Genomic DNA, 27,321 nt, shown 5'->3' with positions numbered 1-27,321 from the left:
ATATAGAGAATAATAAACGTTTAATGAGTAACATTTCTTTTAATATAACATCACTTTACATCAATATTTTTTGCAAAGAAATAAGTCAAAGTGTGGAATGTGTATTTAAGAATTAAACAAAAAAGCTCCTCAAGATTTATAGGATCGCAGTATAAAATACATTATATGTATAAATTAACTTTGACTATAGGGTTTTTAAATTATTTTTTATCTTTCTGTAGATGTTTTAGTAAATGCCGTGCCGCGAAAGCATTTATATACTATCATATAATACCAAAATTATGCTATAATTGTAGTATTACGTTATTGCACATATTAAACTTAGAAAGTGGAAAAGATCATCACATTATTAATTACGCTAATTGCTTTGTAAAATTACAAGACTAGAAATCAATCTAAATTGAGCGTTCGCGTGTAAATTAATTTAACTTATAATAAATAATATATAAGGCATACTGTACTATGAGATCAAAGTAACATATCACGTATATAGTTTTGAAAGCTTTCCAAAATGCCTTTGCAAATAAATAAATACGAAGTGATCCATATAAAGGTTGCTGCATATGCCTAGTTTGCCAACTTCATACTGCTTGCGAGATGAAAATAGTTCATTACTTATATTTTTTAAGACTTCTCAAGATTTCTCATAAATCATTAAATATAAAATGATTTAGATAAATATTGCTACTACCTTTATTTGTATTATCGACTAAAAATTAAAATGAATATTAAAATATTGTATTGCATGAATAAATATATGTATAGAACTGTTATTGATACTTAGACAAATGAAGCAACTATTACATGCATCATTATGCACATTTATATGGAAAGATAATATGATTTTAAATGAGAATTGAAGTTCTTATTATCACTAGTAGACAATCCACTATAATGTGGTTTACCTTTCATATTAACACATGAGAACTGTCTGATTCAGTAAATTTTACTTTGGAATTATAGTAGATGTCTTCAATCCCAGAACCGACAGACATGCGGGATTTAGAACGGGCCATGAGTTCGCCCAATTCATCAAAATCTTTGTACCTAATATAGAAATATAAAAAAGATAATAAATTTTAATTGTCATACCATATACATATAATATGAATTCATAGGTCATAGGAAATAAAGAAATTTGTAAAGAAATATAAAAAGCTTACCTGCTGACTGGTCGACTTTGATTTTCAGATGATTCTGAAGAATTTTTCATAATTGAAAATCTGTCATCCGCATTGAATGATGCGATATTACCTATTTTGGATTTAATTAGTTGTAGTGGTATTACAGTATAGAAGTGGGTAATAAATATATGTATATTGAAAATGATTTACCAGATGGGAATAACATTGTATTGTTTAAGAGATCACCATTCGTAAACGGTGAAAGACTATCGTCTTCTTCTGGTAGTAAATGATTAGTAGAGTCGCTTGTTATAGACTCGACCATTTCTAACCATTGCTGATTATGCGATCTGAATTTTTCCACTTTTATACGTGCTGCCCAATTTTTATCGCACATCTAACATTTAACAATTAGTTCAAATTGATTATCTCCGTGAAAAGGCTATAAATGTATACAATATACTTACAGCAATAACATCCAGACATGCGTCGCACACTTTTCTAATTGCTGGATTTTTATCATGCATCAAATCTATTAAATATCCAGGTGCTTCTGCAAATAATTTACGCATAACAATTCACGTTTTAGCATACTAAAATAAGAAAGAAAAGAATTTGATTATTACCATTACCAGTCTCACGTATTAAATAGTCTCTTGTCGAATCATGTTTAGATATTTGATAAAAAACATATATTATTTGCAAAACCATTTCATCATCTTCTTGCTTAGCTGTTAAAAATGAATTATTGTTAAGAATTAATATTTACTTCCTGTTTTCAATATTACACACACCTTTAAGAAGTTCGATAAGGGACAAAAGTATGTCGGCTTTACATAATAATCGTGCACAGTCTTCATCATAAGCTGCTGTACCCAAAAATATAACAATCTCAAGTACTAAATCGTCAGGTGCTTTACCTGCATAAAGATGACACAAATGAAATTCAAAGAAATGTTAATATAAAAGGAATAAAGTAAAAGGATTTCTATTTAGGAAAATATACCTGGCACAAGATTATTGCGTATCCATGGTATCAAATCACATCGATGGAGTATTTGTGAATAATCCAAGTCAGGTAATTCCAAATTACCTAATACACCGATAACTTCCAAAACAAAATCTTGAGAGTCTGATTGATTCAAGGCCATAGCAAAATCACCCACAAATTCCTAATATTTGTTGTTGTTAATTATGTGAAAAATTATTTCTAAATAATCACGCTTACAAATGATATATTGCATAGAGTAAACTAACTTACAACAAAACTGTCCTTAGTTGATTCGTGTTGAGAGATATTTCGTATCATTTTCATTATAAGAGGATCTTGATTTCTGAATGCTTTTTTTATAAGTCCTTGCAAACGATTATTTTCTACCATAAGTTGGGCATTTTTACTATTGATTGCTAAATTTATACCAAGAGCAACTAATTCTAATTTTGGTTGATCATCTTCAGAGTTCAAAATCATATTTGTTATCTTAAAAACATTTATATTTAATACAAATGAAATTGATGTATGTATACGAAAATTTTATAATGCTCACCATTTGTATGCATTCAGTATTTGTAAACATAGCTTTCACTTTATCATCCATACTAGTATGATATAATGTTCCCAAAATTATTGTCTTATTTTTAATGTCACTTTGACCAAGGAGTTTAATTAATTTTGGTAACAAGCCAACTCTTATCATTCTTGCCCTAAGCTTCGTGTCAAAGGAAAGATTGAACAATAATTTTAAGGTACTCAATACCAAATCAGCATTATTATTTTGCAAAAGTCTTGGTATTTTTTCAATAATATTTCCTTCAGCCTGAAACAATGGCAGATTATGCATGAACTGTAATTAAATAATATTAAAATTATTTATCATAGAATTATACCATAAGATCTTTATTTTCTCGAAATATCGATAATTTTTTCAAGAATGCAATAACTAGTATCACCAAATCCGTATTTGTCCTGTCCAATGTCTTGATCAGCATGCCAATTACGTTTTTTTTGCGCATTTTTCTCTCTACTTCCATATTTTCAGCAATATTTAATAATAAATAAAAGGCCACTGTAACACAACTTATATTGTAATATTTTCCAAACATTTCAATTATAATAACAGACCACTACCAACCTCGCAATAGATGCTCCTGCTTTTTTATTAAGCTTTTAAATTTCTTGCGACTTTTTTCAAGTTCCTCTTTTAATTTCTTAATGTCATTCTCAGTTACAGAAATTTCGCTAGATCGTTTTTTAATTTCATAATCTAGAGGACCATCGGTACTCCAGATGTCATCGATGATTTTATTCTTTTTGTCACAGTTATCATTTGCACTTGAGAAGAACGTTAAACCGGTAGTATTTTCGAAATGACGTCTACGTTTCTCCATGTCCTCTTTCCATTGATCATACCGACGTAGTTCAAAGTCTATTATATCCATACATAATGATCCAATCTGAAGACAATTATATTAGATGTATTAAGTGTATTAATGTTTTTAAATTATTCTTACTTACTCTGTATTCAAGCACAATATTATGAAATTGACTATATGTTGAGAAACAAAAGAAGATGTAGACAATATTTGTAGACAATTCTATGCTACGTCTCCAATCCTCTCTTAGAACTCTAGCTAAAGCACTTAACAGGGATTCTAGAAAGATACACATTAATTATAAATTATGTAACCAACATCTATAAAGATCAATATAAAAATATTTAATACCATTTTTTGTCAATTCATGCAGATTATCAGGTATTCGTGCTAATTGTAAGATCAGTGACGATCCCTTGATTTTTCCTGGAATCTCCTCATATAATAATTCAATGTAACTATCAACGTTGCTAATGATAGCACGTTCCGTTTCTCCATTGTCTATAGATAAAGAATTTGACGACGATGGTCTTGAAAGTTGAGAATTATTATCATTACCTGTATCAACAAATATTTAATGAAAAAACCAGAATTTCAAAAAACGTTCGAAAATATTTAATATAGATAAATAAACTAACTTGTAGTAATGTCATTTGTTTTACGATTCTGGAGATAGTAAATCAATTGTTCTACCTCTCTCAACCTAGATTCGTGAATTAAAGAACATTTTTCTATCACTTCTTTAGCAAGAAGTGATACATTAGTATCTGCATTCAAACTTTTTAATCGAATTATTTTTTGACATTCCTGTAAATGAGAACAATTATAAAACCATTTTAAATAACAATCGTGACAACGATGTATTGCATAACAATTGTCAACGATAAACTATTTGAAATAAACTATTACCTTACGTTCACCCAACATAGGGTCACCCAATTCACCCAAGATTAATGCTTCCACATCATAATTGACTACCAAAGCTTTTTCCGTAGGATGAACATCCAAAGATCCGGACCTCACTTTTCTAAATATTAAAAATACACTTGTTACAGTAGCACAAATAATATCGAATCTTTTGTCAAACTATTATCATGACAATTATGCGACGATCATTATCGTAATTACGTGATCGAACACCTACCGTTTTAAAAATTTTGCTTCATCCATTTTCAGATTTTATTTATAATTTCGAGCATGAAAATAAACCTGCCTTTCAAGTTTCAATAATTAATTCATCTCCATGGAGAACAAATCGTAGGTAGAACCACTAAGTACAATTCGTGTGAGATCATGTGAGATTTCTATGCTGTCATTGTCAATAATATTGTACGTACAGTACAGCATGTAATACTTTAGGTCTTGCGAGACTCCAGCCGCAGTGCGCTCCGTTAGCGAGAATAGAAGTAGAAATTGCTTCGCTTTAATTGGCTAACGATTCAATGCTTAAGACACAGTTCACTGCGGATTGGATGTGTAATAAAATGGTGGGGATGCTTGCAAAAGCTGAAAGAGGTAGAAAAATCATGAAAAACCTGCCGTATATGCATACATACATGCATACATAAATGCATACATATATGTTGTCATAGACTCACGGACTATAGAATTGTAGCACGGAGTACGTTTTCATGTACATCTCCCGTTTATTTCCTGTGAACAGCACCGACGGATGTAAACCCACCGTAATGTGATTTTAAGGGAAGCGACACTAGCGCCATTATCGGGACGTGAAAGAGTTAATAGGAGCGCTCAGTTGACGCCAGTCGTCGCGACGCGCAATCTATTTCGTACAGGATGCTCCTTAGAGCATTCTAAGGGATGTTCTTTTAATTCTTATTTATAAATCATACTACATATTTTTCTCATAAGATTTTAATATGACAATTGAATTTTAAAGTATCGAAGGTATACCATAATAATAATCATGAAGTAAAATTCTGAGTGTGAAAAATAATTGCACAACATTCTAGTATCCTGCAACAAAAATGTTTCATTTTCGTGATAACGATTATTAATCATTTTTAATGTACACCGTTTACTTGACAACCAAACCAACGTAGAATATTCGCTTGACAATGTTCTATAGACGCGTTTTTCATTTATGTTGCAATTCGTAAGAAATCTATTAAGCTATTTAATGTATGTATACCCGTGTGCATGTATACATGTGCATGCAAATGTAGGCATGTGACGTACGGCACGAGTGCTTGACATTTAAACGGAGCGCGCCGGATAAAAGGGGTTGAAAATTTAATTACACGTACCACGAAAATGATCGTTCAATTTACCGAATGACAAAGGCCATTAGTTATAATCAAGTTATCGAATCATCTTTTCGGGATTGCTTTACACATTTTGGACAGAACCAAACACATTATTTGTTTTATACGTACTCACTTCTCTCTTTTTTATCGATAATATTTAACCTTCTTCTTCACATTACATAAATAAGTGTGTACACAAGAACGAGAAAAATATATAACGATGCTTGCAAGAACGTTATTTTTCACTTAATTTTCGTAGATCATAAATTGCTGCCTCGAATTCTTTTGTTTAACGTTTTTCTAAAGGAACTGTAATTTGTTTCATCATAATTTATAATGCCTTCATTATAACATAAATAATCGTCTTGTACTTTATATTATTTTTTAAAACAAAAAATCAACAATTATCGCAGCGTTATTATTCTTTCTACGTAAATCGGTATCGCATACGCTGTTTATGGTTGCATTTAACTAATTAATAAACACATATTGCTTCATATTTACATTGCTTTGATAATCAATATCTGAAACTAAAATATACACACGCTTTGATTCTATTCAATCGTCTTTTGAATGGATATCCTCGAGAAGCGGGATATATTTCTTTCTTCCGATGTATCCATGATTATTCCTTGCGAACTGCTTTCGCGGACAGAATAATAACACATTGACAAAAGCAGCCGTGCACAGAATACGATCCTACAACAATGCATGTCGTTTTCATTTGGACACTTATTTATAAACGAGGTGACATGACATGCGCCATGGAAAATAGGACATAGCAATGGCTTAAAGGAGAAGAAAAGAGCGTCGCTCGCATAACTATCTTTGGTTATTCTGATTCTCGGTGTATTTTACTATGATACCCCTCGCGTACACAAAAGTTAATATCCGCTGTACCAATGTAACATTTTTAATTATTCACGACACGTATAAATTACACGAATTCAAATGCGTCTAATATTGCAATTCAAATGTCATCAAAGCAACAGAGAATCCGTTCTCGATTCAAGGTAATATCTCGTTTTGTATCGTATACATAATATGTAAACGAAAGGTTATTTTTCTCAGAATTACACGACAGTTTACTTTTAATATATATGTTGCATCTACGTTAGTACATATCGCACAAAATCTAATTTTTATTCAACATAATTCACGATTTACTTACACGCTTTTGACTACTAGTCTAAATAGTTTTGTGCGTCTATTTCAAACCAGACTGTTATTGCACTTAATTATTTATTGATTACTTTCAGTGCATTTGCCTTTTATTTCTTATAATCTATTGATACCTTTTGTAATTATATACCATGCATACGTCCGATGTTATGATATGCTTATACATTGTAATAAAAGATAGCTTTATTAAAGTTAAACGCTTAACAATGATTATTAGGTAAACTGCGTATGTTTTATAACAGGTGATAACTCCGTTTCGATCACTGGTTCTCTGTGGCAAAAGTAGACAAGAAATGGAAGATTGGTTGAACGTACTAAGAACAGTAACAGAGAATCGTGCCCAGGCAGATTCTGGAATCGCAGAAATGCTTAGTGGTAATCACCAGTGGTACGCAACAAGTCATGCAAGACCAACATATTGTAATGTTTGCAGAGATACTCTTTATGGTATGTAAATGTATTCTACTATTTTTAATCTTTTAACTAATTTAACAAGTGTAATACAAACAGAGCGTTTAAAAATTTCAATAACAAAGGTGTATTTATAATTAAAAGCTATAAAATGTATATTTGAAATTGAAATTTCTATTATTACCTCAACATAACAAAAGTAAATATGCCACCGAATGGTAAAAAGTGTATTCTTTTTGTAAACATAATATTCTGTGTTAACAAATATTTTATCAAATCTTTAATAAACATTAAGAAAGAAATTCATACGTCGGATTCTAGAATTAAAATAAGTGTTTTGAACACGTAACTATGTTAATATATTTATATATATATGACAGGTGTTACTTCCCATGGATTAAGTTGTGAAATATGTAAATATAAAGTTCATAAACAATGTAGTATAAAAGCAATAAATAATTGCAAATGGACTACATTGGCATCTATTGGCAAGGACATTATTGAGGACCAAGATGGGGTACGTATAATTAAAAGAATTAGTTCTCCGCATGCGATAAACTACTTAATTTATTGCTTAGGTTTATCATAAGAAATGCAAATTTTGTTTAAATCTTTTCTTTATTTCTTTCACTTCGAGTTACTTCATTCCTTTGTAATACATCCTGTTTCTCTCTTTATCAATTTTTGATAAAGTACACGTATAGTGGACCGTACGACATAAATGAAGTCAATAAATATGATTTATTACAATAATTTCTTTATTTATAAGAATAATCATAATTAGTAAAATAAATTCTTTTCTTGCTCAGAACATTACTATGCCACATCAGTGGATGGAAGGCAATTTACCAGTATCCTCAAAATGTTCTGTATGTGAGAAAACTTGTGGCTCCGTGCTCAGGTATGAAGCTCTCTCATAAAAAGTGTTTCACTTAATGCTTAAAACTTTTACTGATTATTATTCTGCTACTTCTTTAGACTTCAAGATTGGAGATGTTTATGGTGTAGAGCTACAGTACATACAGCATGCAGACCTGCCATAAGTGTTAAATGTCCATTAGGACCAGCTAAATTGAGCGTAGTTCCTCCTACAGCATTGCATAGTATAGGTAAATTTAGTAACATTTCTGCGTTCATATTTCCCCATTAAAAACTAGATGCAATCATATCGGTAATAAGATGAATTAGATGATTAGAACTTTCATGTAAATAGGACATTGAAGACATTCAATGAAATATTTAGAATCACCAACTTTCTAGAAAAAAGTATATGAAATTATGGAATGGATACTCTTGTAATAAGTTTTAATTTGGTATTTTAATTTATTAATCAAACTGTGATATATTCGTTTGCTACGCTAAATTTGCATATGTATAATTCAATGTATTTAAAATTGTTTGATATAAATATATATAAATATTAATAATTTAATAGGTAGCGATGAAGCTTGGGAAGCTATTAGACCTACTGGATGCAGCCCACTTTTAGTATTTGTAAATAGTAAATCTGGTGACAATCAAGGCGTTAAATTTCTTAGAAGATTTAAACAATTATTAAATCCTGCACAAGTATTTGATCTAATAAAAGGAGGACCAGGACCAGGGTAAGATTTTTTTGTGTAATTATACTTAAAATTTGTATACATTTCCATTTTTTAAAGGACTTAATTTGGTATCTCACTGTAAACAGGTTGAGATTATTTCGTCATTTTGATCCATTTCGAATATTGGTGTGCAGTGGCGATGGATCTGTTGGCTGGGTTCTTTCTGAGATAGATCGTTTAGGAATGCATGTAAGTAAAAGTAATGAATTTGACGAATTATATTTTGTTTTGTATATAATAACTAAATGCATGGAATCGAATTTTTATTACGTGATATACATTTATATATATATATATTTATCTTAAATTGTGTTATATAAAAGCTGTGATGCTCTATAGAGTTAATGTTGAACCACGGTCATATGCCCTTACAAATGCATGATTATTGATTACAATTGTAAAGATATTTAAAAACTATACCAGGAAAAAAATAAGTAAGATGAATTAAAAATAAAGTGATTATCAGTTCTTTATTGTCGCATGTTTGTTCTTTTTTCTCATTGTTTAGAATGTCTTAATATTTGCGGTATTATAATATTAGAGTACTCAAATAAATTAAGTTTCTTAACTCTTCTGTGAAAATCGAAATATCTTTTACCATATTTTACTATGTTCGGTAGACATATTTATATCAACAATATAGCATTTTATATAGCAATAAAAATAAAATGAAAAAAAAAATATTTTTTGTAAGAACTGTTTAGAATAAATGTAATCAGTGTGACAAAACTTTGAAGATAAATTGAAACAGTACCTTTTCATATGTATATAATATAGTAAAATATATATATTTTTCAAATTTTCTTGGATACTGTTTCTTGAATTTTATAGAAGATTTAAGTAAATGTTCACGAAAAGCTTTAATATTTTAAACAGCATGGCGTGTCTCTTTTATAATTTTATTTCAGATGATACTGGTGTTTATGCATTAGGATTCTTTGTATGCGTGAAGCTTCATTAACTTTATTTGTAGATGGTAAGTGTAAATTAAGCACGAATTCTTTAATAATTCTTGAATGTGACAATTTGTTTTTTAACTGTTTGTTCTTTACTGTTTTTTTTTCTTTAATCTCACATAGACATTTTTAATTGTCTGAATTTTTTATTTGTTATACTAGTTTCTTCAGGTCTGTTACAGTGATAAATAATACAGTAATGTACATAATTTTAAATTTAAATAATTAGTGACATGATATATCATACACATGTTTATACTAGACATTTTGCGATTTATTATGAAATTTCTGTTTAGCATATTGACAATTATATTTTATGCTATTTAATAGCATATTAAATCTAATCAAACAGATAATTAGTCTCTAGATTCACACAAAGTAATATTAAATTTAATTAACGTATTTCATTTTATTTTAGCTTAGGTTTCTATCTTTACTGCTATAATTTATTTTAGTTGTGCAGGAAACTTAAACGTTATGAATAATTTATTGTTAAAACAAAACATTTAATAAAATTAATATATAAGGAATTAAAGAGATGTGTAATTTAAAATATAATATTTTATAATTGGAACATTTCAGTTTTCTTTGCACTGTAGATTATGTAACAAGCAAATAAAATATAAAAATGTAACATTGCTATTAGTTGCTTGTACTATTACTATAAAATCAGTGGGACATATTTGCATCATTGTAATATGTTCTTGAACGTGAATTTCGCTTGATATCACTAATAAAAACATTTGTTGCTTCAAACTTTGAAATAGAAGCAGTGCCAAGTTGGAGTTTTACCTTTGGGAACAGGAAATGATCTGGCACGTGTATTGGGTTGGGGGTCTTCTTGTGATGATGATACTCATTTACCCCAGTTATTAGAAAAGTATGAGAAAGCAGGCACAAAAATGCTTGATCGATGGAGTATTATGACTTTTGAGCGTAGCATATCTTTGCCATGTCATAAAACTGCTTTAAGTCGATCCGATACATCTTTAAAGTCCAGTATCGCCCATCAATATGAGAACAGTGTTATTACTCATGTAACAAACATTTTACAGTCAGACCAGGACGATGTAGATTTATCTAGTATTCAGTAAGTATTCTGCAATGAACCGTATATACAAACATGCAACATAAACAAATTATGCAACAAGTAGTAATCAAGAATAAATTTGTGAAATAACGAGATAAAAATATTAAAAATTTTATAGTCGCATTATAATTTATATATTAATATTTGGTGCAATAAATTGTGTTAAATGTGAAGCACTTAAAAATTATTTATTTTTAGAATTTTGTGTGACACAGTAAAAGATTTTGCGTCACATATAGTAGAAAATATAAATTTAAAGGACCAACAGGTGGAAGATAAGTGTAAGATACTTCAGCAGAAGCTTGATTTGTTTTTACAAACATTATGCAAAGAAGGAGGATATTTGAATGAATATACTGATGAGATAGATAATAATACCCTAAATGCTGATGCATCTTTACCGCTTGAAAACTATGAAAAAGGTGTGCTAGAGAAACCAGAAAAAGACATAACGAATTTAAAAAAGGTTTTAAGAGGAAGACGTTTCATAGAGAAAGAAACTGTAATGACAAGGTATGTTATATAGAATCTTTAAAATTAAATAAAGTATGAATTAAGATTAAAAATAATAATAAATATGTTTATTAATTTTTCACGTGATTATAGAGCGAATAGTTTAAAAAGATTTATAAGACATCTTATAGAGTATTCACAATTGACCATAGATGATCATATTAATACACACACTAAATATAATTCCAAAACAACAGATGTAACTGTTTCATTGGATGATACTACAATCTTAAATTCTGTATCAAGTAAGTCCTATATAATAGATTAATTGAAAAAAAATTTGTTTTATCTCTTTTTAAATACGTTGCAGCATAAAATATTTATGATGAAAAATCCTATATTATAGATAAGAAACAACAAATGGATATTCCTGGTTTAAAAGTTGATCATAGTGAAATCTTATCTGTGGGGCCGTTAATAGAATCTATAAAAAATACAGAAGATTCAGCATGTAATCTTAGTCCTACTCCTAATGTGGCTTCTTTAAGTCCAATGCCAGATCTTAGAAGAGATTCGCAGCCTGAAGAGTTATTAACATTACCTGCTCCTGATGGTTTCGCTGACAGTAGAAGAAATAGTGAGAATTTACCACATGGGTAGATATATTTATTTCTATGTTGTATTTAACTCGATAACATTTAAAATCACTTCCTTATATTCAACTTGATAAAATTTGTAAAGTATACGTATATATTAAAAATCCTGATATTCATTAACATCTTTTCAGCTCGTTTAATTTCCATGAGTCTATATCTGTTTATACTCAACAAGAAACAGATATTAATGTGTCTAATTATCAACACGAATCTAATAATATAGAAGGGTCTTCAGAATTTCAAACAAGCGTTACAAGAACAAACTTTGATACAAGTTCGCCTTCGGATGACACTACCATGCAAGATACAATGATTTCCCCTGATACAGATTCAATTCATTCTCGGCTTATATCACCGGAACACGAACAAAAGTTCGAAAACAGAAGTAAAATAGATACAACTAGAGGTAGTTGTAGTAATAGTATTGCTAGTACAGACAGCATGATTTCCGATACTTTGGATTTTAAAAGTTATAGAATCCGAAATAGTGAAAGTGAAATTGGTAAGTATATATGGAGAATTTTCTAAATTCTAAGTCAGCAAGGATATTACAGATAATTTTGCATGATGAAAATTAACAGTTTTAGTCTATAAGAGCTCATTTCAAACAATGTTCTATACATTTTATAGATAACTTGTCCTAATTATTCCAGTTCGTATAGGTAGTGACATATTTGACTCCACAAAAAGATCTGACAGCTCTGAAATTGGGCACATCGATTCTCCTGACAATTCTGAAATGTTTACCAGCGAAGTACAAAATTCTGAGAGTTTAATTGATGATTTAAGTTCTCTCGGGCAAGATTTGATAAGCACGATGATTGGGGAAAAATATGATTCTGTAAGAGAATGTTTAGAGTCTGAGCAAATAGAGAAACCACAGAAGTATTGTAGTTTAGCTCAGTTTGTAGAAGGCAACGATATCGCCAGGAGATCATTTAAAAAACAAATAAAAACTTTCACAGTTACAGAAAGAGAGGTGAGTTAAACATATACTTTATTTTAATACCTCAAATTCAATTTTTTTAAACATAATTTTAACTAACTAATGTTGACTAAATTAAAAACTAACAGTTACGCACTGTCCTTCTGTAGAATAGTAAAGCCAAGCTTAAATTAGGATCACCCGAACAAAGTACACTAGATGGTGTGAAATCTAAAGACTCCCAAGATATTAAAGCGTCTGATTTATTAAGTCCAGTTTGTTGCTTTACCGTATCTTCGGACACCACTCCAACAAACGAAAAACCTAATAATTTTCCACCTACAATAAGTGTTATTATTAATCCTCCGAGTCCATCAATGTCCATTGAAAGTCAACATGATTCAGATACACCATACAAAATGAGTCCGTATTTACGGCGATATAATGGTGAAAGTATGGAAAAATGTAAGTTATTTATTTATTTATACATTCATACCTACAAAAGTTTCTGTAAACTACTTAGCTGTATTTATTGTTTATTCTTTTTTATTACATTTAAATAATGTGAAATTAATGGTTAATTGTATTTAAATATAGTAAGCGTAGAATTGCCAGAATCTGGCTTTTCTCCTCAAGCAACTCGTCGAATTAGCAGCGGCAGCTTATTAAAAGCGTCAGAAGTTGTTTCCTTAGCAGCTACAGCTGCGCGGTTTGGTGGTTCTAATGCGAGTTTACGTCATGAAAGAGTAAAATCTTTCGATAAAACTGAAGATGCAAAAAAACTACCGATTATTAATCCATTAGTTCAATTGTCTATGTGGCCCAGTAAGTATTTTACACTTTATAAATATTACAAAACTGTGATAGTAGTGTTATTCTAGCTTCGTTCGACACGTTAGCATATTACATTTTAAATTAATATTTAAAACGTTTATAGATGTTAGTGGCGGAACAGGTCTCATTAGTCAAGCACTACTTGCAAATGCAGATGCACTTTGCGCAGCAGTGTCACCATTGATGGATCCGGATGAAACTCTAATGTAAGTATCGTATAGTATGTTACATCGATTTACCCTATTTTAATATACTGTTTGAATTGTATTACATTGTAATTATTTCACTTCCAGGGAAGGCTATTTCGAACGTTGTGTTATGAACAATTATTTTGGTATTGGCATAGATGCTAAAATTAGTCTCGATTTTCATCATAAGAGAGAAGAACATCCAGAGAAATGTCGATCGCGTGCTAAAAATTATATGTGGTATGGTGTACTAGGATCTAAACAGTGGTTACAAAAAACGTACAAGAATCTCGAACAAAGAGTGCAACTAGAATGTGATGGTCAACGCATACCGTTACCTTCTCTACAAGGCATTGTTGTATTAAATATTCCAAGGTATGTATATGAGTGTGAAATGTGTATTTTTATAAATCTTTCAACTAATTAAAATTTGATAGTTTTATGGGTGGCACGAATTTTTGGGGTGGCACCAAGGAAGGAGATTTGTTTTTGGCACCATCATTTGATGACCGTATACTAGAAGTTGTTGCAGTATTTGGTTCTGTTCAAATGGCTGCATCAAGACTTATTAATTTGCAACATCACAGAATCGCACAATGTCAAACGGTTCAAATTAACATTCTGGGTGACGAAGGAGTACCTATACAGGTTGACGGTGAAGCTTGGATTCAACCACCTGGAATTATACGCATCATACACAAAAATCGTATGCAAATGCTTTATAGAAATAGGGTAAGTAAAATAATATGATAATATACTAATAATAAATGTATTAGCAAAAGTATTAATAATACACATATAGTCCTGAATTAAATGGTAGTCCATTTTTGTTCATTTTTAAAGAAAATATGTCTATTGGTCGCATGATAAGACTCGATCTGTAGCATAGGCATAACATAAACATAAATATTTTTTAGGCTCTTGAGACATCGTTAAGAACGTGGGAAGAAAAACAACGTAGTACACTGACTGCAATATCTCAATCAACATCTACATTAAGTAGTGCACAATTGCACTCACAATCTAAATCCAGTTTAATAACACATTCTAAACCATCACATTTAAATGATGAAGAAATGTATATTTTGCTTGGGTTCATTGAAGTGGTTACAACTTTAGTTAAATGGGTGAAACTGCTCATTATATCGCATCCAAGTTTAGAACCAGATTTATATCAAGTTGCAACTCGTACAGATCAGGCACTTGAACAAGTACATCCAGATGGAAAAATTTTACAGGGAGTTAGTAGTAGCATTTATTACATTAGAATTTATTAATTAGCGCTTTTTATTTACAATTGTATTTAGATCTCTTATTCTTTGAAATTACTCAAATACTGCTTATTATTCTATACCTCATTGTTATTAATTATATAATATATTTTACCAGACCAATTTAAGACCAGTCGTAACAGAATTGGTTTCAAGCGCAAGGCAACTTTACGAAGACTCTTGTGAATTACTTAGAGATAAGGCATATAATTTAGTAAGTATTCTTTATTTCAACATTTTAACCATAATTAATTTGTTAAATTCGAAATTTAAACAATGCAGAGATTGCGAGAAGATTTAGAAAATAAGTTATCTTTTTCGTTGGCCAACATGGAACAAGAATTGAAAAAGTGTATATTTGACGAAGGAGGCACAGGACTAGTATATCTACAAAATCTGCCGTCAGATGATCTGGTAGGCCCTTTAACTTGGCGTAATATTTTTTAACTTTTTAAGTTATAATGAAATATTTTGCTCGAATAGGGAGATAAGAAGAATCGTCATAGAGGTTTGTTCTGGTTGAAATTCCGGCGTTCAGGAGGTAATTCTGGAACGCATCCTGCCCGGGATCAAGTCACTACATGGGGTGTTCAAGAAGTATGCTCTTGGTTAGAGAATCTTCAATTGCGAGAATACACTGACAAATTCGTTTCACACGACATACGAGGTAGGGAATTGTTAACATTAGCTCGTAGAGATCTCAAGGAACTTGGTATTACTAAGGTAGGGCATGTAAAGCGAATCTTACAAGCGATACATGATTTAAATAATTAAGTATACGGCAAATGTTTGACTCTTTCAAGTTATAAAAATGCAATCAATTCGTAGCGAAGAGAAAGATATCTATGAGTATGAATTTACGTTAATGCTATTGAGACTAAAAAAATATACTGCTGCTGAAGTAGTATAGAAATTGTTTCAGTGACAAGAAAACAGATATAGCATTATGCAAAATTTTCTCTGATAATATATATATATACAGTGCATACTTCTGATACAAAATGGCACACTACGTGATACAGCAACATCATATGGAAATTATGTTTAGGCTGCTGTACTTGAAAAATTAAAGCCATTTGTGCCAAACTATTTACTTGACTTCTTCTCAAAAACGGAAAATTATAAAAAACTTAGGAAATAGAGAACAGTTCCATTCTAATAGTAGTATGGTCATGCCTAATAAATTAATGTAAATCGTATCACAGAGAATGTTACCAGAATTAACATCCATGATACAGTAATTAATCAACTATGATTTGAAAATTTAAAGTCTTGTTAAGTTATAATTTAAGTTACTACATAGTGTTTTATATATCGTAGAACGATTGAACACGCTAGTATTATATTAATATAATATTCTAGATAAGTTTAAAGATACTGTACCAATCTTTCTCAGTTTTTGCATTTGATAAATGTTACAGTTGCAATATTAAGTTTAACCAAAACAGTATTATCATTCAAAAGTTAAATTCTAAACCTAATCATAAAAAGAACTTTCATTATATAATTTATAGAAACATATTCTAGTAGCAAATCATATGTTATTTTAATTCTGCTTTAATGTTGTAAGAGGTAAATATGTATATGTATGTATACATAAAATGCACATGAACTAAACATATATATATATATAATATTTCGAAAAAAAGAATGATCCTACATGAAAAAATAATTCAAAAACATTGAATATTTGTTGGTTGTGAAGCTTCGAATGAACAAAATTTCATTCCACGTTGTTTACATATTTTAACATATATAAGTATCTAGATATATGTTATTCTGGATGTATTCGATATTTTTCTATATTATGACTAAAGATTTTTTAATCATACGCAATACATTCATGGACTTATGTGTCAACACGAAAAATTATTTTTTCAATATTTTTTTACTATGCATCTTCACATTTTTAAAGATTTTGATATTTTATTTAGAAGAAAAAAATCACTTCAAAACATTTTATAAAACTATGAAATGTCAACGATAACAACGATCGCTGAGTAAAATTTAATGCAGAGACAATTTATGTTAATTCTGTGACAAAAAATATAAACAACAATATAGTAGATAATAAAAGCTTTTATCTATCAACGTAAATTAAAATTTGTTTATACATATATTCATATAATTTGTATAGAATATTTTAGTTTATACATTTATTTGTATATTCATTTTTAAATGGTCTTACCTAATATTATTAGATATTAACAATATGTAATTATATTTTTTTACTATACATCCTAATTTTTCTTCCAAAAGAATATTAGTACTTATTGGACAAATCAAGAAATTGAAAAAATTGAAAATGTGCATTAATAATATGGGAAACAAGAACATTGAACAGTATTTGACTCACATTATTTTTTTTGTCTATCGTGCAATCTAATTGTATAAATAATGCATTAATAATCTATGTATACAAATATGATAGATTATTAATGTAATTCATACATTGTACTATATGTAATATACATATACATATGTGCACATTTGAAAAGAATCTTGTATATAGATACTATGAATATGTGGTTGAGACTTTTTTATACACGTTAATTAAGGTAGTAACCATATTTAACTTCTTAGAACGATTGAAAAAGTACTCGAAAATATGGGTTTATCATAACGTAATTACATGAAAGTGACACTAAATCAATACAGTCGTACACGTCAAACACATAAATAAGATGACGGTAATAATAATAATAATAATAATAATAATAATAATAATAATAATAATATAAAGAATTGAATACGTGTATGAAATACCCGCCGATGGCAATAAAAATACTATGTACAAATTTAATGGAAAAGAGAAAGAAAAAGAAACTTTCTAAAATACATTATAATTTCAACGCTATAATATATGAAAAAAATGCTCTTTCGGGAAAGGTTATCATTATAAAACATGATTAAATTAAACATCCCATTTATGAAATTCTCTATAAATGGCATGATTAGTAATGAATTATATTTATTATAACAATGTTTTATAATTAAATTCTCTTATAGAAATTTGATTATTACTGATTAATATTGCTAGCTACTTAACAGTGGCAATATTACGAATTGTTGTATTAAAATCAATTAACCGCTCACGACATTGTATGATTATTCTCGCTATATTTATTATTCGGCTACACTGCCTTCTACTTCTCATCTTTATACGTAGATCCGTAGATACGTTTTGAAATAAAGCTTGCATAACATAAAAGTAAAAGACATGTTTGCCGTGTAATCTTGTAGTGAAAAAGTTGTCTTGAGCGGCTGATTGAATTTGAGTTGAATATAACGATAGGTATTATCAATAGTCCAGTGTTTGAAAGATCAAGACCTAATTATTTAGAATTTGACTCGAGTAGATGAAATAAAATTTCACACAAATATTAATCGTCTAAAATTTACGATTAAGACAACGTATTTAATAAATTATATAATTCTGTATATCTTCAACAGTATGCCTACATCTTCTGACATCTACTCGACTCATGTTCTTTATCATAATACTATGCCAGATTTTCAAATGCTGAGACGTCTTAATTACTCGACTTCAGCACTGGTGATAAAAGTAGAGTTACCCATCCTATTCAAATAACACTCAACTTACAATATCGGAGATAGTTAACATGGGATAAACAAGTATTGTACCAGTGAAGTAATAATCGAGAAAAACAATCATTATGTCTGAAAGATTTACCTATCAGTACTGCCTATGGGTGAATCGTTTGGAGACTTGATGTCTCCGTTTGTACCTGTTTTTAGTTAAATACTGTACCATTTTTAGAAAGGTGTAGACACAGGCTACGTTAGCCAATTTCCTTTGTATCAAATTTAATTGTTTCATAGACTGATAAAGTTGCAATGTTGGTTCTCCTTTTGTGTGCATGTGTTTATAAATGGGTGTCTGTGCCTGTCTGCATGTATGTGTCACGTATGAGTCTACAAGTGACTGCACATTTGCTACATATTTGTACATGTTTCCTATGCACATTCTCACTATGTTACCACATAATTTGCCATCTTAAGGTCACACAGGCACTGCCCTTTTGATATTGGCACTGCCCCTATTTCAATTATTTATCGTCTATGTATCTTTTACCATTAATGTTGAGCGCAAAATTTACATCTTATTCTATAATTTCATGATTTTTCAAAGTGGTTTCTTTATTATTATGTGGAAGCATCGAATACTGAATATTACATATGTTTAATATTACATTTCTAAATTACTTACGCAGTAATAATTATAATAATATATTATTATTTTTCTTAAATAATAATAGATACGATCTATTCAAATTTCAAAGTAATGCACAGATGATAAGATAACTTCTAATCTCATATATGAACTTTTACAATATTCCCTATATAATATGAGAAAAAGATACCAGACGTTTTCTAATCATTTTTGTCCCTTACTGTACTTCCGGGTAGTCGTGTTATACATACAGATTTATGTAGGCTACGAACATTTACCAATTTCTATATTTGTTTATACTTAACACATAAATATTCCCTTATCGATATATGAACAAAATCGATAAAGAAAAAAAAATCAATAATTTAAAATAGTAACGCACATCATACACTTAAGATACATACCAAATGTATCACATTGTAAATGGATGAACATACTAATGTATTATTCGATCCAAATTAAGGAAAGAAATTCTTCAAATGATTCGGGAGGTTTTTGTAACAAAAGAAATGAAAAAGAAAAAAGTATTACAAATTTCAATATAGATATCTAAAGAAAATGGAGGGCAGTTAAACTGTTTCTCAGTGTCATAAACTTCTTTTTATAATGTACACTTTAGAATAAACTGTTAACAATGTGTAACTTGAAACCCTTTCATGACTATACAATTTGATGTAGTGCTTCATTTATTACGCCTTGTCTTTTCGAATGTTACCGGATGCTCAATCTATACCACAAAAACTAGTCGATTCTTTCGTATATACATGTACATTCGCATTCCAATGTAAACCTGAAAGGACAAAAGTGCCTACCTTAGATTTTCTAATCTCATATATGTGGATGGTATTTACTTAACAGAGACATGCTAAAATATACTAACTACAAAATTATATTATGCATTCCACATTGTACATTTAATATTGTAAGCAACAGTAAATCATAAAAATAATTTGCATGTGATATTTCTTTAAGACTATATCAAAACTTATATGTTGTATTCAAATAATAGTATAATGACAGTATTGTAAAATGTTAAACGTTCAGTTGTAATTTCATATTTATGCACCTAATATCTCTGAGATATATTTCTTAAAAATAACAATGATACATGTTTTAAATCATAAGGAAATATTTAAAACGTGCATGTAATTAAAAAGAACATTTTAAAAAATCTCCTAAAGTTACAATAAACTATAATCAATGTATTTTTATTCTCAAGACAGTTTTGTGGTATTGAAGACAAAAATATCAAAGAAGCATAAACCTATGCATTTATGTTCGGAATACAAAATACATATAACTTGTTATTCGAAACTTTCAATAATAATTTCATTACGTAAATAAATTAAATATCTATGATTCGGTGATAACTAAGAGTTTATCTTGTAAATGTACATATTGTTAATTAACAAATTTCTTTGTATCAGTATTACTTAATTCTCATTCCTCCATATTATTATTAGAAGTTAAATCAATCTATCTTAAATATATCTTATCATATATATTTATAGAAACTTTTCAAAGCAATGTTATAATTCACAATTTATGACAAAAAATATAAAAGTATTCAGGATACATGCTAGTCTTATGTACACTGTTATAGTTACTATATATAATGACATTTCTAATATAAAAATAATAGTAGGCACAGTAGTAAATCAAAGAAAAATAATAAATATAATAAACAGGGTAGTCATGTAACTATCGAGCGATGGATGGTCCAACAACCAGAGGAAAAGCCTCATTTTGAACCTACTGCACTTATTTTGTCTGTAAATGAACAATTTAGCAACAGCTTTCTCAAATTTTTTAATTATGTTACATTAGTAATTTTATCAAAATTATTAATAAGTAACCATTGAATTTTCTTCTAACAAGGCAAGGATATATGTTTATTAAATTAACACAAATCGATTGCGCATTACTTATTTATTGATTATTAATTTTTTGCAAAAATGAATTTTTCAATTTACTTCAATTTAATTTTTCAAATTTTTATTTCATGAAAAGCTGAAAGATATCGTAAACATAGCATATTATATCACAGTATCAATTGCATAGAACAAGATACATAAAACACAGTAAATGTATTTGTAAAGTTTCATTATGCGCGCGCGCGTTCAGAATAAATGTCTATTGTGTATACAAATTTTAATAAATGTTTATTATAAAATTGAATATTACTTTTTAATTTGAATTGTTTCATACGTTACTTATACGTTTTATAAATTAATTAGTCAATAGGTACTATTCGTTGATTCTTCTCCTCATTTTGCATTTATTTTTACATTATACAGACTTACATTTTTACAGACTTTAAAAAAATCTTTGATAAAGCACATATAGTAATAAAATGCCTATATATGTATATACTTAAAAGTAAACGTAATTATACATACATAGAGATATGTATAGAACGTATATAAATTAGATTATTATATTATGGAATTAATAGAATTATCGTTTTATGAATTAATTGTTGATGGACACATTTGATTCTGATCTTCTCAATTTTTTTTTATGAATGAGTTTTTTCTGAAGAAATCCAACACTTTAAACAAATAGAAACTTTATATATTCTGCTTAAAACATTCATCAACCTATCCATATTGTCAATATTTACCTTTAAAGAAATATTATAATACTAAATCGACCAATACGAAATTAAATATTCATTACTTGTTATTTATACTGAAACAAATTATAAAACTGAATGGAATAATTTCTTAACTTTTTATTTTTTATATTACTTATTTGTAGTAATTATGTGTTTCTATACCATACACTGAAAATCTACTTCAATAAAGCAATACTTTTGAAACAAAAATAAATTCATCGAAACGTAATAAACCGATTTTCTTTAATGTCTTTATAAAAATAGACAATTAAGCATTACAGACTCTTTATTATGTATACTGCATATTTAGGTGTCAACCATTATGATGTATTTTCGTATTGAGTATCATTTTCCTACATGTAAAGAATACTTATATTTTAGAATCACCTTTATAAGAAATACAAATTTATTGTAATTTTTTAATTAAAAGTAAATGCATTATCTTTAATTATATGCATTCTCGTACAAATGATCTCTTCTATTTTTAATGTAACCATGAAGTTTTAATATGCTAATTTATGTCCTTCCTCACAACTTGATATGCTAATTCATTTTATTTTGTTTCATTTTAGTATACAGGAAAATTCTTTCAAGCTACATACAGATGCATATACTTATTTCCACCTGAACTTGTAGATTCTGTATATTTCGCGTAAAACAATAAACAAATTAAATTAGGGACATTCATGTTTCTTTTAGGTTTACAAAGTACTTAAGCTGTGATAAATAGCACTCTCTATAATAATATGAAGCTGTTACTACTTACAAATAAGTTTACTCGGTGTTGATATTATAATAATCATTGTAACATTTCCATAACTTACATGGATGTTTTTTTTTTATACATTTAGTATATTTTAGTATATATTTTAAAATGTGTAGCGGTATTTGTAACTCTTTTTACTTCTTACTATGTGATGTCATTCAATACACATATTTTTTGTATACATTGTTATGTATCTTCGAAAAATGTAAGAGTTATAACTTTGAAGTATATCAGTTATAAAATTATACTTGAATGAGGCGACTGTTTTTAATAATTACTTCTTTACACTTTTGTGTTCCATTTAGGCAACTTTCCCTAATTTCGAGCGATGAAATTTTAAATTAGAAAATCAAATATTTTCTATGCAGGTATGCCTTATAGAACAAGTATAATTATACCTTTACATCTGTATTTACGACTTACTTGAATGTTGGAAAAAATGTGGTTTACTATACCTAAAATCATATTTTACACATTGGTAAATTATGATTACTAAGAAAATCGAAATGGCATAATTTCTCAAATTCTATCTAAGCAATGTACATTTAATATTATTAAGTTAAATATTGTAAATCAAATATTTATCACAAAACTTCTATATTGTTAATTAAATTTATTATAACAAGAAAACTTATGTAATGTCTTTTATTCATGTAAAAATAAATATTCGGTATCGAAGTAGTAGTATTTAAAGAATTATTAACCAGAACTTGTACGTTTAAAATCATTCAAGTATTTGCTCAATTAAAAATACTTATTTCATAGATTTCATAGATTATTATTCATTATTATCCAATTTTATTAAAATGAAAGGAGACATATTTATATGTAGATATCTTGGTATTTATATTAGAAACTATTGAATACGTCAAAATTACGACCGACTTTATTTGTCTATATTAAAACATTTATTATAGGTTTTAATCCTAATAATATGAAATAATAAAAATAAATATATCATAGTTGATTACATTATTGAATGACTTTTCAAATAATAATTTTATCAAAGAATTTACCCAGATAATGCGTTCAGTTATCTGAAGTAATAATAAAATAAAATAATATAAATATATCCCCCTTAATTATCTTTACAATACATACTTTAATGTAATTTGTATAAAAATGTACAATCTCTTATGGTATTTATAAATGTCATAAGTAATAAAAAAAATTGACTAGATATCTAATTCTATACATTACCGTATGCTAATATATAGTAATTGCTAGGTATAATTAATAAATAGGTACTTAATACGGTTGTTCTCAAAATTTTATATTAATTAGAAACTTACAAATGATGTTGATCAGCTTTAAGAAATACATCGGTTTATCCTTAATAATGTGGTATCTTTTCCTAAAATTTCTATCATTTCTCCTACAGGTGGACCCTCCTAAAAATATTACAATATACATTACATACAAAGTATTCTAAAACTGTATCAATGATTAGGCAAAAATCACCTTTAAACCACTAAGAATACCACGTAAAACCTTCATCAATGTTGCGAAGGGAATTTTATGCTCATTAGCAAACTCTTTAAGATAATTATTGATCCATGTCTTATTAAAATTATGAATGTCAGTTTCAATTAATTCCGTGTTTAATATTTTTAGCATATCTGTAACAAAAAGAAATAATCTCTTTAATTATGTAAAGATTTTTACTAAATCTAATTTATACCTAAACATTCCAATTGAATATTGTCAGGCGTAGTTGGTGGTACTATCCATAAAAAGGATAACTCTGGAGATACCAGGTCAGTTAATTTATATATTCTATTCTGTCCCCATTTCAATACTGAGCATATATGATGATCATCTAATTGTAAACTTCTATCCGCTTCCCTAAAGCAATGTTGAGGCTACATCATACACTAATAAGGAATAAAGATTTACAATTAGTGTACATACCTATCTGGAAATGCGTTTATGATTAGCTCTTTAATTCTTTCTACCAAGAATTTATTATTCTTTTCATTTGCCAGTAGCTTTGAAATTTCTAATTTATTAAATTGTAACAGTTTTTCAGGTATAAGCTTATTAGAGGCCACTTTTATATTCGAAATATTAAACTGAAAAAATAAAAAATTGATGTGCAAAACAATAAAGTAATAAAAGCACTTATTAGTTGCACGATACAAATCTATAGTGAGGCTTGTGACTTATTAGTTGGATGACATACATATTAAGATCCAAATTCTGCAATAACAGAACTTTAATTAACTAATTATTAACTTTAACAGACTAATATTTACTTGCTTAATTAACTCCTCGTAGCTGTGAATGTACTCGGTGCCTCCTTTGTTATCAAAACCACCACCAGCATGTATAACATAATTTATAACTGGCAATGGAAAAATTCCTTGCGACCTAAGAAATTCAATATGTATATCGTTTTGTCTTTTTGATAATTTGGTTCCGTTAGAATTCAATATTAAAGGTAAATGTCCATATTTGGGAGGTGTCCAATTAAATGCTCTGTAATAATTTTATTATTTTTATTATTTTCTTTAAGATTATAATTTATTCAATTCTGCTCAATTAATTGTAATGTAGTATCTTTTATACATATTTAAACTTACTTATACATCATCAAATGTTTAGGTGTAGATATTTGCCATTCAATACCTCGTAACACATGGGTTATTTCCATAAAATGGTCATCGACAACATTTGCAAAATGATAAGTTGGATAACCGTCTGATTTAATAATAATTGGATCACCCTCAATTTTTGCAATATCATGGATTATTTCACCATATATCATATCATCAAAACATTCTGGTGTAGATGATAACTACAGATTAGGAACATGGATTTAGGACCCTTTCTAAAACTCAATTTATTAAAGTTATAGTATTCAAAATTATTTGTACGCTACCTTAAATCTAATACAGTATGGATGTCCTTTATCAAGTTTCTCTTTTATTTCATTACTACTTAAATGTCGACATCTGTTATCATATTTGGGCACTTGCCTGCACTTCAAAGCTTCTTTCCGCAATAATTGCAGTCTGCTTTCTGTGCAGAAACAGTAATATGCAGATTGATTACTTAAAAGTTTAAGTACTTCTTCTCTGTAATTTAATCAATGGTACATTAAGATCTTCATATTACATTCAAGCATTTTTCTTAAGAATCGTTTAACCATAATTGAGCTATAAACATAACATTAAAGAGTATATAATTCCATTTACATAAAATGGTATAATATGTTATTCTACTGACCTAAGCTATGTTTTTACAGTGAATTAAAATTTTAATTATAAACTACAACATATATTTTTATTTTAAGAACGTTTAACACAGCAAACGCTTGCTGATCTTCCTATATTTTGACCATGAAATTATCCAAATAATCTGTACAGAAAGTCCAATAAAACTTGCGGATGATAGGTTCGATATAATACTGAATATATCAAGTAAACAAATAACTATTCATACTTGTATAAATCAAGTCGTTTTGATTGAATATATGGCCCGGCAGGTCCGCCTCTTATAGGATCTTCATCGGGAATAATTCCAGACCAAAGCATATCATTGTAAAGCTTCTTCATTGCTCCTTGTATGCATCTACTTTGATCTGTATCTTCAATTCGTAAAATAAACGTACCATTGTTAGCCCGTGCAAATAAATAATTATACAATGCAGTTCGTAGACCCCCCAGGTGCAATAAACCTGTATTCAAAAAAAAAGTTCTATCTCAACGATCAACATTTTAAACATAACACAAAAATATCTCTCCGCATACAATTGTTCATTCAAAAGTATTAACCATGTTACATACCCGTTGGACTTGGTGCAAATCTAACTCTTACTTGATCCTTCTTGAAGAAACGTTTTTGCAAAATTGAAATACTCGATATACGAAATAAATTTCGATGCATTTTATCCAAAACTAAAATTATATTTCCGTCATTTAAATGTCATTGATATTATTTTATACTAAACGACAGTCGCATATAATATAATTCGTTACGTATTACTGCGTTTTGCAGATTATTTTTTTAATACACTATTTATTTAAAATACTCCTATAACTTATATGAATAGGTTACCAGAAGCATGAGTATATGTACATATATATGTAGTAAGTTCGCTCGCACTGCTTTTTACATAATGTGTGCACTTTCACATATATACATATGTATTTATGTCATATACCTACATATATGATGATCTACTTTATCATTTTTATTTTCAATAGCATATAAAATAATTTATACTAGCACATTTCTTTCTTATCGGACAAATTTTATTTTCACATTTACTGTATATTGTTGATATATAATTATTGTACCAAGAAATTTGAACCAATCCTGAACCAGTGGAATTAAACTGAACATAAATTGGGTTATAATAAACTATTATTGATAATGATATTATCAATGATATATTATTATTAGTC

At 28.6% G+C, this 27,321-nt stretch overlaps 3 protein-coding genes across 14 annotated transcripts; 1 reads left to right on the top strand and 2 right to left on the bottom strand.

The window, feature by feature from the left end:
* Positions 1–19: 19 nt before the first annotated feature.
* On the bottom strand, positions 20–4,872 carry Kap3 (kinesin associated protein 3). Of its 4 annotated transcripts, none has more exons than XM_033474649.2 (16): positions 4,642–4,872; positions 4,407–4,524; positions 4,136–4,304; positions 3,849–4,055; positions 3,640–3,776; positions 3,257–3,578; positions 3,012–3,190; positions 2,672–2,941; positions 2,386–2,604; positions 2,131–2,296; positions 1,919–2,044; positions 1,757–1,855; positions 1,592–1,677; positions 1,335–1,521; positions 1,164–1,254; positions 20–1,047 (listed from the first exon to the last, which is right to left on the bottom strand). In XM_033474649.2, exons 1-16 carry the CDS (start codon positions 4,665–4,667, stop codon positions 909–911), a joined length of 2,541 nt encoding a protein of 846 aa, XP_033330540.2. In that variant the 5' UTR covers positions 4,668–4,872; the 3' UTR covers positions 20–908. The 4 variants fall into 4 exon arrangements, with proteins under 4 accessions (XP_033330540.2, XP_033330541.2, XP_033330539.2 ...); XM_033474650.2 differs by having other exon boundaries at positions 1,592–1,674; XM_033474648.2 differs by having other exon boundaries at positions 1,592–1,674; positions 1,751–1,855; positions 4,642–4,871.
* A 393-nt stretch (positions 4,873–5,265) lies between these two features.
* On the top strand, positions 5,266–23,590 carry LOC117222751 (diacylglycerol kinase eta). Of its 7 annotated transcripts, none has more exons than XM_033474644.2 (22): positions 5,266–5,405; positions 7,189–7,393; positions 7,738–7,874; positions 8,167–8,258; positions 8,336–8,466; positions 8,793–8,961; positions 9,048–9,150; positions 10,685–11,007; positions 11,206–11,520; positions 11,614–11,765; positions 11,867–12,116; positions 12,248–12,618; positions 12,770–13,095; positions 13,212–13,506; positions 13,639–13,866; positions 13,979–14,081; positions 14,169–14,438; positions 14,501–14,795; positions 14,981–15,304; positions 15,453–15,548; positions 15,617–15,748; positions 15,818–23,590. In XM_033474644.2, the coding sequence occupies exons 2-22, from the start codon at positions 7,240–7,242 to the stop codon at positions 16,106–16,108; spliced, it is 4,557 nt and encodes a 1,518-aa protein (XP_033330535.2). In that variant the 5' UTR covers positions 5,266–5,405; positions 7,189–7,239; the 3' UTR covers positions 16,109–23,590. The 7 variants fall into 7 exon arrangements, with proteins under 7 accessions (XP_033330535.2, XP_033330533.2, XP_033330534.2 ...); XM_033474642.2 differs by lacking the exon at positions 5,266–5,405 and adding an exon at positions 5,431–6,777 and having other exon boundaries at positions 10,688–11,007; XM_033474643.2 differs by lacking the exon at positions 5,266–5,405 and adding an exon at positions 5,431–6,777 and having other exon boundaries at positions 12,779–13,095.
* GluRS-m (putative glutamate--tRNA ligase, mitochondrial) lies at positions 18,244–27,047 on the bottom strand. 3 transcript variants are annotated; one of them, XM_076524957.1, is made up of 10 exons: positions 26,701–27,047; positions 26,357–26,591; positions 25,794–25,989; positions 25,495–25,709; positions 25,168–25,390; positions 24,824–24,984; positions 24,594–24,757; positions 24,374–24,531; positions 24,205–24,303; positions 18,244–20,319 (listed from the first exon to the last, which is right to left on the bottom strand). In XM_076524957.1, exons 1-9 carry the CDS (start codon positions 26,798–26,800, stop codon positions 24,223–24,225), a joined length of 1,533 nt encoding a protein of 510 aa, XP_076381072.1. In that variant the 5' UTR covers positions 26,801–27,047; the 3' UTR covers positions 18,244–20,319; positions 24,205–24,222. The 3 variants fall into 3 exon arrangements, with proteins under 3 accessions (XP_076381072.1, XP_076381071.1, XP_076381070.1); XM_076524956.1 differs by lacking the exon at positions 18,244–20,319 and adding an exon at positions 21,788–23,367; XM_076524955.1 differs by lacking the exon at positions 18,244–20,319 and having other exon boundaries at positions 24,165–24,303.
* Between the last annotated feature and the right edge of the window lie 274 nt (positions 27,048–27,321).

Source organism: Megalopta genalis, chromosome 10, assembly GCF_051020955.1.
Source record: "Megalopta genalis isolate 19385.01 chromosome 10, iyMegGena1_principal, whole genome shotgun sequence".
Taxonomy (NCBI): domain Eukaryota; kingdom Metazoa; phylum Arthropoda; class Insecta; order Hymenoptera; family Halictidae; genus Megalopta; species Megalopta genalis.
This window is presented reverse-complemented; position numbering and strand designations above follow the sequence as displayed.

Bases quoted from the DNA above. Each gene is read 5' to 3' on its own strand.
- GluRS-m (XM_076524957.1), bottom strand. From the start codon at position 26,800: ATGCATCGAAATTTATTTCGTATATCGAGTATTTCAATTTTGCAAAAA. The intron at 25,391-25,494 runs GTAAGTTTAAAT...AAATTATTACAG, and splicing joins AAACATTTGATGATGTATAA to AGCATTTAATTGGACACCTC. The intron at 24,758-24,823 runs GTATGTACACTA...ACATTGCTTTAG, and splicing joins ATAAACGCATTTCCAGATAG to GGAAGCGGATAGAAGTTTAC.
- Kap3 (XM_033474647.2), bottom strand. From the start codon at position 4,667: ATGGATGAAGCAAAATTTTTAAAACG. The intron at 4,305-4,406 runs GTAATAGTTTAT...TCTCATTTACAG, and splicing joins CTATGTTGGGTGAACGTAAG to GAATGTCAAAAAATAATTCG. The intron at 2,942-3,011 runs GTATAATTCTAT...CCATTGTTTCAG, and splicing joins GAGAAAATAAAGATCTTATG to GCTGAAGGAAATATTATTGA.
- LOC117222751 (XM_033474641.2), top strand. From the start codon at position 6,739: ATGTCATCAAAGCAACAGAGAATCCGTTCTCGATTCAAG. The intron at 14,796-14,980 runs GTAAGTAAAATA...AATATTTTTTAG, and splicing joins AAATGCTTTATAGAAATAGG to GCTCTTGAGACATCGTTAAG. The intron at 15,749-15,817 runs GTAGGCCCTTTA...TTGCTCGAATAG, and splicing joins ATCTGCCGTCAGATGATCTG to GGAGATAAGAAGAATCGTCA.